The sequence below is a fragment of the Periophthalmus magnuspinnatus genome, chromosome 2, assembly GCF_009829125.3.
Source record: "Periophthalmus magnuspinnatus isolate fPerMag1 chromosome 2, fPerMag1.2.pri, whole genome shotgun sequence".
Lineage (NCBI taxonomy): Eukaryota > Metazoa > Chordata > Actinopteri > Gobiiformes > Gobiidae > Periophthalmus > Periophthalmus magnuspinnatus.
The window spans coordinates 19,165,261-19,177,481 of record NC_047127.1 but is presented as its reverse complement, the minus strand read 5'-3'; the positions used below and the strand labels follow the sequence as shown (position 1 = coordinate 19,177,481).

The following is a 12,221-nucleotide window of genomic DNA, read 5'->3' as shown; positions in this document are numbered from 1 at the left end:
TACATTTATACATTTATACATTTACACATTTACACATTTATACATTTACACATTTACATATTTATACATTTACACATTTACACATTTATACATTTACACATTTATACATTTACATATTTATACATTTACACATTTACACATTTATACATTTACACATTTACACATTTACACATTTATACATTTACATATTTATACATTTACACATTTACACATTTACACATTTATACATTTACACATTTATACATTTACACATTTACACATTTACACATTTATACATTTACATATTTATACATTTACACATTTATACATTTATACATTTACACATTTACATATTTATACATTTACACATATATACATTTACACATTTATACATTTACACATTTACACATTTATACATTTACACATTTACACATTTATACATTTACATATTTATACATTTACACATTTATACATTTATACATTTACACATTTACATATTTATACATTTACACATATATACATTAACACATTTATACATTTATACATTTACACATTTACACATTCATACATTTACACATTTACACATTTATACATTTACACATTTACACATTTACACATTTATACATTTACACATTTATACATTTACACATTTATACATTTACACATTTACACATTTATACATTTACACATTTATACATTTACACATTTACACATTTATACATTTACACATTTATACATTTACACATTTATACATTTATACATTTACACATTTACACATTTATACATTTACACATTTACATATTTATACATTTACACATTTACACATTTATACATTTACACATTTATACATTTATACATTTACATTTACATTTACACATTTATACATTTACACATTTACATATTTATACATTTACACATTTACATATTTATACATTTACACATTTACATATTTATACATTTACACATTTATACATTTACACATTTATACATTTACACATTTATACATTTACACATTTATACATTTACACATTTACACATTTATACATTTACACATTTATACATTTACACATTTATACATTTATACATTTATACATTTACACATTTATACATTTATACATTTACACATTTATACATTTACACATTTACACATTTATACATTTACACATTTATACATTTATACATTTACACATTTATACATTTACACATTTACACATTTACACATTTATACATTTACACATTTACATATTTATACATTTACACATTTACACATTTATACATTTACACATTTATACATTTACACATTTACATATTTATACATTTACACATTTACACATTTATACATTTACACTTTTATACATTTACACATTTATACATTTATACATTTACACATTTATACATTTACATATTTATACATTTACACATTTACACATTTATACATTTATACATTTACATATTTATACATTTACACATTTACACATTTACACATTTATACATTTACATATTTATACATTTACACATTTACACATTTACACATTTATACATTTACACATTTATACATTTACACATTTACATATTTATACATTTACACATTTACACATTTACACATTTACACCTTTACACATTTATACATTTACATATTTATACATTTACACATTTATACATTTATACATTTATACATTTATACATTTACACATTTACATATTTATACATTTACACATATATACATTTACACATTAACACATTTATACATTTATACATTTACACATTTACACATTTACACATTTATACATTTACACATTTACACATTTATACATTTACACATTTACACATTTACACATTTACACATTTATACATTTACACATTTATACATTTACACATTTACACTTATGTGACATGGGACCATGCACTCACCTGTGTGATGTTGGTTAAGGAGCCTGAGCTTGTGCGGGAGACTGAGTGTTTCTGAATAGATATAGTCGGCCTCATCTCCACGCACAGCTTGGGCTCTGGAACCCAACTCCTCGAGAGGGGCTGGACTCTACAATTTGTCTGGTGTTGCTCACGCAGAGAGACGGCGAGCTGTACGCTTATTTATTTTTATTTATTTATTTATTTATAGCGGAGCGCTTATTGTCCCACAGCTCAGCCATCACATGTTAGAGTTCATCCTGGTGAACGAGAGGGTCATGTCCCTGCACCGACCAGGGACTCCCATGTTCTACTGGGGGATTTCATCCTCCATGTAACGACAGTGACACTTGGAGGGGTGTGATCGGGAAGAGCAGCCTCCCTGACCTGAACCCAAGTGCTGTTCTGTTATTAGACTTCTGTAATAGTCACAGTTTGTTCATAACAAGCACCATGTCTGAGCAAAAGGGTGTCCATCGGTGCATCTGGCACCAGGACGCCCTAAGTCGGAGATCAATCATCAACGTTGTCGTGTCATCTGATCTCCGGTCACGTGTCTTGGACACTTGGGTGAAGGGAGGGGCAGAGCTGTCAACCGATCACCACCTGGTGATTAGTTGGATCCGCTGGCAGAGGAGGAAACCAGACAGACCTAGCAGACCTAGGGGCCCTTTGCTAAGGGCTGTCCAGTCCCTGTATGACCGGAGCAAGAGCTGTGTTCATTGCCAGTAGAAAGTCAGACCTGTTCCCAATGGTGAATGGTCACATTTTAGTTTAGTTTATTAGTTTATTTGAAGGGACAGTGTGCAAAAAAACATTACTAGATGCTTTGCACCAGATTATAGCCAAACCTAGTTTCCGTCTGTAGTCCCTGAACAGGATTTTTCTATAGCGCTTTTCCACCTTCAAGGCACTCAAAGCTCTTTACAACAAGGAACCACTCACCCATTCATACACACATTCATACACCAGTGTACGCAGACACTGAGGGAGAGGTGGGTTAAGTGTCTTGCCCAAGGACACAACGACAGCATTCATCTCTGTGAGCTAGAATCACACCGCCAACCTATGGATCAGTAGATCTGACCGCTCAACCAATGATGGTTATGTCGAGAGCGGGATTTGAACCGCAAACCTTCGGATCAGTGGACAAACACTCACACCAACTGAGTGACTGTCGCCCATGCATGTTGGATTCCACCAGGGCTGCCCTTTGTTACAGGTTCTGTATTACTACTACAAATACTGCTGCTTCTGCTGCTGCTGCTACTACTGTTTCTACTACTACTAGGAGTACTACTTGGCCCCTCCAGTTTGGCCTGTGTATGTTCTGTTCATGAGCGCACAGTGTGAGTCTGTCTGCGAGGAGAGGTCAGATCAGGGCTAGGAGGAGGAGTAGTAGCACTTGTAGTAGTGGTATTACTAGCAGTAGTAGAAGAAGTAATAGTAGTAGTAGTTGTAGTAGTAGTATTTTGTATCTCTCAAGTGCAGAAGATGTCTAAAACTCTTGTCTCATTCAGAACTAAATCTGTCACTAGGCGTTTGGTTTATAAATGTTTCATGAGGCCAGAGTGTCACAATATTAACATGAACATTTAACAGAGACATTTAATATATACTCTTATCCCTGTGTGTCAGATGCCCTCCCATCCTCCTATTCATGGGTTTCAGTATAAAGGCACCATTTTGAGGACTTTTCACAGTTCCAACCACTATGACAACAATGCAAAGGTTTCTTCACTCTCTAATCTGTAATTTCACATTTGGTATGTTTTTTTTTTCTTTTTTTCTTGTACTTACCTCTGCTTGTCTCCATGGAGATGTTATTGCTTTGCCTGGAATGTTCCACAGTACAGCATTACACATAATAACATGCATTTTTATATATATGTGAGCTGACCTCTTCACATGGAGATTGATCAGGTTAATGCCATACTGTGGAACATTCCAGGCAAAGCAAAATAGAAGATTTGGTGTCATCTGAATACAAATCTCATGGGAATCGGTATCGGATCATTACTGTGATTTTGGATGTCGTTGGATCTTGTTTGAGACATGAGTTTATCTTCTGTCCCATTTGATCCACTTTAAAGTCGTCCAACTTAAACTTTTCAGACCCAAGAGAGAAAAATGTAAACTGTCTCAATGATGGATGGATGAAGAGAGAGAGGGGAGGAGAGAGAAGGCAGAGGAAGAGAGGAAGATGGGGGAAGGGGAGAAAAGGAGAGAGGGAAATAGGAGAGAAAGGAACATGGAGAGAGGAGCGAGATGGAGGGAGAGATAAAGGAGAGAGCAGGACTGAAGAGGAGGGAGGAGAGAGAGGAGAGACGGAGGAGGAGAAGAGAGGGAAAGTGGAAGGAGTGCGGCTGAAGGAGAGGATAAAAAATAAAGGGAAAGATGAGAGAAGAGAGGGAGAGAGAAAAAGATAGGTGAGAACGAACAAAGGAGGAAGTGAGAGAAAGAGGGAGGGAAGAGATATAAAGAGGAGAAGATAGAGACAGGAGAGAGAGTCCAGTGCAGTTTTTGTGTGTCCCTGTAGATCCAGTGTGTCCTACAGAGCTCTTTATCTTCTGAATGTTTTCAGAACAAACCGTAGCCTCGTTTCTCTCACTGTTTGAAATGCTGCATTGGTTCAATACATTTTACTTAGTGTAGGTCAAATGAATAGAAATAATACACTGAATATTCTATAGAGACACATTATAGGCCTAGAAACACTCCACCATCACATCTTCTCACTGACATGTACTGAGATGTACTGAGTCCTATTGAAATGTGCAGGATTTGACCGAGGTCTAAACGTGTTTATCTCGGTTCTTTCTCTGTAGTGACCCTGTTTTAAATGCATCTGTGTGTGCAATGTACCAAGACCTCAAACACAGGAATAAAGAAGGACTAAAACGAGACCAGACCAGGACTGAAACACCACTAAAACAAAGAATCAGAATCAGAATCCTTTTATTGCCATCGTTTGTGAACACAGTTCACAAACTAGGAACTTATTTTGGTGATAAAGTCCAACATAAAACATAAAACACACTGAATAAATACAAATACAAATAAGGGCATGCACGAAGTTAAAAAAAGATATGCTTAAAAATCAAATAAAATACTTTAAGGTAGTATATATATATATATATATATATATATATATATATATATATATATATACGCTTGGCCCGCCGGTACTCTTCAGCTGCCTCAGGAGTCCCACGGGCTCGATAGGACTCCTTCTTCAGCTTGACGGCATCCCTTACTTCCGGTGTCCACCACCGGGTTCGGGGATTGCCGCTGCGACAAGCACCACAGACCTTACGACCACAACTACGAGCAGCCGCATCGACAATAGAGGTGGAGAACATGGCCCACTCGGAGTCCATGTCCCCAACCTCCCCCGGGATCAGGGAGAAGCTCTCACGGAGGTGGGAGTTGAAGACCCCCCTGACAGAGGGCTCCGCCAGACGTTCCCAGCAGACCCTCACGATGCGCTTGGGCCTGCCAGGTCTGTCCGGCTTCCTCCTCCACCAGCGGATCCAACTCACCACCAGGTGGTGATCAGTTGACAGCTCAGCCCCTCTCTTCACCCGAGTGTCCAAGACATTTTTCTTTTTTTTTTTTGTTAATTCTGGTTTGGAACTGGTAAAGAATATGTCAACTCTAGTTGGACGCCTTTGCATTTGAGAGAAGACGCCTCTGAAGTGCATCGTGGACGCCCTGGATGCCAGAGCATTCGTTGTGGTCTGCAAGTGCCTTTGAATGTTTTGTTTGTGAACACTGCAGACCAGGTTGAGAGAGCGGCTTTGGTGTATTTATTGCATAAAACCCATCAACGGAGGTAATCAGCTCGGCGGCGGTGTGTCTGGGTCCATAACTAGCCTCTAAGCTAGCCAGTGTGCCCAGCATGATTAAGTTGCTGCTAGTTTGTGGTTAATGTCTTTCTACTTTTTCTGGATAATGGCGTTGCATTGTCACTGGAGCGTAGTCTCGGATTGGTTGACGCTGTGCGTTGAAACGCCAAAAAAGTTCAGCTTTTTCAACTTTTGGATGCCTGAATGGTCAAGACACGCCACGTCAACACCAGATTCACTCCACTCTGAAGTGTGAAGACACACCTTTGCATGTAAACTTGACGCTCCTGACGCCCCGGTGTGAACGCACCATTATGGAGATCCATCGGAGTACAGCCAATCCAGCTATCCTCAAATGAGGTCTTTTCACCCTCAGATATCAAACAATAAATGAAATAATTTATGAACTAAAACCATCCTCTGCTGCACACGATGGCATTTCTGTCTTCCTTGTGAAGCAAATGAAGCATTCCATTTTGAAAGTCCTGACTCACCTGATGTCACTGTGTTTAAACAGGTGAGGTACCAGATGATCTCCAGGTGGACAGGCTCATTCTCTTATTTAAAGCAGAGGATAGAGCATGTTTCATATCTACACACCTATATCTGTTTTACTTTGCTTTTCAAAAGCATCAGCATCAGGACAAGTTCTTTATAAAATGTCATTCTTTCATATAAATAATAATTCAATTCTTTACAAACATCAAATTGTTTCTGTAAAAATCACAGGACTTATGTGGCTTTAGTTCAATTGTTAGGTGAGGTAACCTCTGCATTAAACAGTACATTTGTCTGTAGTATTTATTTATTTATCTGTTTATTTTTTGACCTATCACAAGCTTATGATACAGTCATTTTTTAATCCTACAATTCTACTCACAAAATTATTTAAATATGATTTTCATATAAAACAGCTTAATGAACTAATAAATCAAACTAATGCTGGATTATCTGCTTATGAAAAATGTTTCAAACTGAACACATTTTTTCTTAATATAAAAACTGCTACTGCTGAACACTGACTTATATCTGTCTAACTACACTGAAATTAAAAACACATTGTTTACAGTTTCTGTTTGTAGACTAGGTCATTGTGCCTGAGTCCTACTTAGCATAGTCATTGAAATCCCTAGTGAGTGATTTCACACCTATTAGCATCCTGGCTAGTCTTATTGTTTTCTCTGTTTGGGTGTGAGGATGGAGTTACAGATGGAGGACAGATTATGTCTCAGGCCCCCATTTCTGTTCAAGGAAGGATTGTCTTTCCTAACAGAAATAGCTTATTTAACTCTCCTCTCAAACCATTTATTGTCTTTGGGTCTATAGCTCACTATCTTCAAAGGAGTGGTTAGTTTCTTTGAGATGGAGACACAGCAGACTGGGGTCCTGAGCTGCTCTCTCTGTGATGTTGGTACATTCTCTTATGCAGTGGCTGTTTAGTTTCTCCAGTGTAACACTCATTGCTCTCTTCACTACACTGAGTAGACCACATTTCTTTGTTTATGGCTCAGGGTTTTGTCTTTTGGGTGAAGCAGTTTCTGTCTTAAAGTGTTTTGTAGGTTTGAAATAGACCGGAATCTCATACTGCCTGAAAAGTCTCTGAAGACACACCCGCTGTGTAATGAATAGTTACTCCTTCCCTTCCAGGTTCAGATTCCCTGTTGTCCTGTTTTTTTTAGCTCTCTTAGATCTATTGAAGGCCTTTTCTGGATATCCACAAGCAGAGAGGTCTTTCACCATGTGTTGTTCCTCCTTTACTTTTCCCTCTGTGTTTGTTCTAGAGGACGGATAACTCTGAGTTTGTGCTGCAGTGGATGGTGTGAATCAAACAGCAGGTATTGGTCAGTTTGTGTGGGTTTCTTGAAGACTTCTACCTGGAGACACCAGTCGTCTCCTGTACAATCTAAGAAGGCCGGTTTGTGTGAACAGGCCTCATGTGAAAGAACCTCCACAGCTCCCTAATCAGAGAGAGGCATTTTAGGTTTAAACGAATTGGATTTCAGCATTGAACCTGGCAACCCAAATGACAGAGTTACATTCTTTCTGATTGGATAACACAACATAAACAACTCGTCCACCAAGTCCAATGTTTTTTGTGATTAAGAGTAATTCAAAATTACAATCATTCTCAGTAAAACTTGCACTGTCTGGCCAAAAAAGAAGTCACCACCAAAAAAAAGGTCTCACACACATATTTGGTTGTTCTCCTTTAGCTTTGATTACTCCTCACATTCACTGTGCCATTGTTTCGATTTCGCTTCTGCAATGTCACATGATTTATTTCCATCCAGTGTTGCATTCATTGTTCACGTCTTTCATTAATGATGGTAGAGTCTGACGCTGCACAAACTCTTCTCCAGCACATCCCAAAGATTCTCACTGGGGTAAAGGTCTGGACTCTGTGGTGGACAATCCATGTGTGAAAATGATGTGTCCTGCTCCTGAACCACTCTGTCACTATTTGAGCCTGATGAATCCTGCCATTGTCATCTGGGAATCTGCCCGTGTCATCAGGGAAGAAAAAATCCACTGATGGAATAACCTGGTCATTCAGTATATTCAGGTGTCAGCTGACCTCATTCTTTGAGCACAGACTGATGCTGATCCTAGACATGAACAACTGCAGCAGCCCCAGCCTATTTGCTTAGTTAAATCCAGGTGGTGACTTTGTTTTTGGCCAGGCAGTGTATATTAGGAACATATTTACGTCGTATCTGGGACACAGAGAGGTTAGGGCTATGGAGTTTAAAAACATCAAAAAGTGTCCAAAGTTCTTCCTCACTGACCTTATGCATTCAGAACATCATGATGAGCATTGGCAATAAAAGTCTTCTGATTCTGATTCTGATTATAAGCACTTTTCACAACTTTCACAGACAAGAGCGGAGTTTTGCCATCACGGTAATGCTGACAACAGCTAGCATGTTAACAGACTTCATGAGTTTCGGAAAATAAAATGGTTTATACTTATATGCAGACATTTCACAGTGGACTTATTTAGACCTGCAGAGCTGCTTCTACAGGACATTTGGGGCAGGGGACATTCTGCTCAAATACACAGGGAAAAATCATGGTCCTTTAAAGTCTAGCTCTAATCTTACACACAGTTCCTTTTAATATTAGCGCATTCACTAAATAATATTTTGTTTCTTGTGCTTTTGTTGCAGAGATCCAAACCAGCCGGTACCACAGGACACCAAGTTCATTCACACCAAACCGAACCGCTTCGAGGAGGTGGCTTGGACGAAGTATAACCCCAAAGACCAGCTTTACCTTCACATCGGGCTGAAACCACGAGTTCGGGACCACTACAGAGCCACCAAAGTCGCCTTCTGGCTCGAACTAGTCCCACACCTGCACAATATCAACGAGTTCTTTCAATACGTCTCCACCACCACCAAAATACCTCCACAAGAAACCACGCCATACTCCTACACCAAAAGGTTTTCTGGTAAAAATCCGTGGCCGTCAACAACGAGACATCCTGGAGTTCCATCTGCGAACACAAAACAAACCACGGATCAGCGGAAAGGGAGTGTGGAAAACCTGGACGCCAGTGAAGACATGTATATCGTACGAAAAAGCGACTATTCCACAGAGCTTAGCGTTACTGTGGCGGTCGGAGCATCTCTTTTGTTTTTAAATATTTTAGCATTCGCAGCTTTGTATTACAAAAAGGACAAGCAACGCCATGAGACAAACAGACGTGTCCCTACTCCGCAACGCAACTCGACGGCTAACCCGGCTAGCAACCCGACGCAAGTAGCAACGACAGCTAACGACGTAACACACCTGCAAAGTGAGGAGTTAATGTCGCTACAAATGAAGCAACAGCAGCTAGAACACGACCACCATCACGAATGCGAATCCATGCAGAGCCACGATACGCTACGGCTAACTTGCCCGCCGGATTACACGCTAACTCTGCGACGCTCACCGGACGATATCCCGCTAATGACACCTAGCACTATAACCATGATTCCCAATTCGCTAGCTAGCATCCAACCACTGCACAATTTCAATACGTTCGGAGGAAGCCAAAACAGTACCAACTTACCGCACGGGCATTCCACCACGCGGGTATAGCTCTGAAATGTTTGAATTCGTAAAAAAATAAGGCTAAAGACTAGTGAAAAGACAATGCCTTCTTTTTGAATGTGTTTATGAATGGGAGACAAAATGGACGCCAAGATGAAGAAAGAGGAGGACTATTTTTAAACGCTTTTTGACATCAATAAATAAATAATATTGTATAAGGGAAAACGAAAGCAACAATTTCTTGAACTTATTTCATGCGACGTCATTTTGAACTGAGCACACGACTCTTCATGCCAGCCTGAAATGTATTTATAAAAACTAAAGCTTCATGATACGGTGCGCTAATGAACAGCAGCGTTAGCAAATGGCTACTGCACAATGTGTTTGAACTATGGCCTTTCTCACACTGGGAGATTGTGTTCAGGAGCACACCACACATGAAGAAGAAACACCTTTGCCACCCTAACGACATTTTGACATTTGACTATTTTAAACATAGTCACCTGGAGACAGAGAGCAGATGACAAACCCTGCACGAGAAAAGTTATGTAGTGCACCTTTAAAATCATTACATTTGAAATTACATTACATTTCATTATTTGTAAGTTTAAAAAAAGTGTTTGAAAAGAAGTGGAAATATTGGGCAAGCTTAGACAAAAGATCTAATAATGATATGATCACTGGCTATTTACAAGTAGTTTATTACTATGGAACATCTCAATAAAATCTCCAGGGAGACAAGCACATGGCAGACCCTCCTCCAGAAAAATGAAATAGTGCATCTTTAAATTTAGTATGCATTTTTTGCATCATGAATACACTTTTGTAAGTTTAAAAAACATTCCTTTTGTGATTTTCTTTTTTCCAAAGCAGTAGAGATATAAGACACTGGACATATTTACACATTAAACATGGAACTGCTCCTGTTTTCGACCAGTGTTTATTAGAGCACCTTGTGATGAAGCTTTAGCAAACTTTGTACAAAACCATGTGGAAAATGATATTCAAAAGATATATTATAGACTTTGATATATTTTAAATCATTGTAAATATATGAACCATTTTTGTTCTGAATTATTTTATTTTTTTATTTTGTTGCCCATTTTTAAAGATTTTCAACGCTGCTACTTCGACCATCGTCTCCAGACTTTGCATGTCCAGCTTTTACCAAAACCTAAAAAGAAAATTATTTTAAAGAAGACCTATTCTGCAAACTGTTCTGTTCACATATTTATCCATGTTTTAGTCGTTTCTTCTCATTGAGCCTCTGAAGTTGTATTTGGAGTGATTCATGTTTGAATAATCTTTAATCGACTGTTTTCAAGATACCATTTTGTCGATCTACCCCCGTATAACCTCCACCAGTACACGCCCACTGTGACACGCCCACTGTGACGTACGGTCGTTTTAGATGAATATTATGATTTAAAATGTGCAAATTCTAACATAATGATCCATGGGTGTCAGAGATTATAAGTATAGACACAAGCACAATATGTCTTCTTTAAAACCTCCATCTTTCTTTGTGTTTTATTTTGAAAGAGCCATTTCCTGTCTTGCGATTTCAACACTGCCTCGGCTACAACATGACCAGCAAATATACTATTATTTTTATTTAAAATATAAAGGCAGTGGAATTCTTTTATTTTGAAGGGAAATTATAATTTGTGGGAAAAAAACAAACAAACAACACTTTGTTAAATATTTGAAAATTGTCATATTCTAGCAATATGTAAAGTGACGTGCCAGGCCTGTGCTCTTTACGTTTTAAGAGAGAATGAGTGTAAATACTACTATAATGAATTTATTATTATTATTATTATTATTATTATTATTATTATTATTATTATTAAATATAGATTAACCATTTTGCATCCTATTCTAAAAAAAAGAAATGACACTGAAAAAGATTTTCAGATACATTTGTAAATGAGATTAAAAAGATATATTCTTCTTGCCATTGGGCCAAAGCCAGTTGAGCTACAAAAGGGATTTTCAATTTAAAATCCCACAGTTTGTCTTATATATTTGTTGCGGGTTTTGCCTTAAGTAAGACAAGATATTTCTGGCTGGACACATGTACAAACTTTTTCTGCAACATTTTTAATAAAAAAATATCACAGTATTTTCTAAAAAAGTTGAAATATGTGTTTTATTTTAACCCACAGCCTCTTGGTGAGAGGGAGGAGACAAGATAACCACTCTGCTACAGTCTCACAGGGAGAACATGCACACTCCACTCAGATCAGGAGTCTAACCCACAACCTCTACTACCACTACTCTTATTCATGTTCTGTTTTTTTCGACCCAAAACGTGAGCCTGGACTCCTAGACCTTCTGCTGCTCCTGTGGGTTCCTGGGCCCTGGGTGTAACTCCGGCTCACGCTCATGCTGCCGCTCTGATGACCTTGAGTATTCAGTATAATTCCGTGTATGGAGAGGAGCTCA

General features: G+C 38.0%; 1 protein-coding gene across 1 annotated transcript in view; it reads left to right on the top strand.

Moving 5' to 3' along the window:
- Positions 1 to 11,498, top strand: part of nlgn4xa (neuroligin 4 X-linked a) — a 27,136-nt gene extending 15,638 nt beyond the window's left edge. Inside the window, exon 5 of the mRNA XM_033978415.2 lies at positions 8,903 to 11,498. Coding sequence (XP_033834306.1) covers positions 8,903 to 9,821 — 919 coding nt within the window. The 3' untranslated portion in view covers positions 9,822 to 11,498. The remainder of the gene's footprint in view (positions 1 to 8,902) is intronic.
- The last annotated feature ends 723 nt before the right edge of the window (positions 11,499 to 12,221 follow it).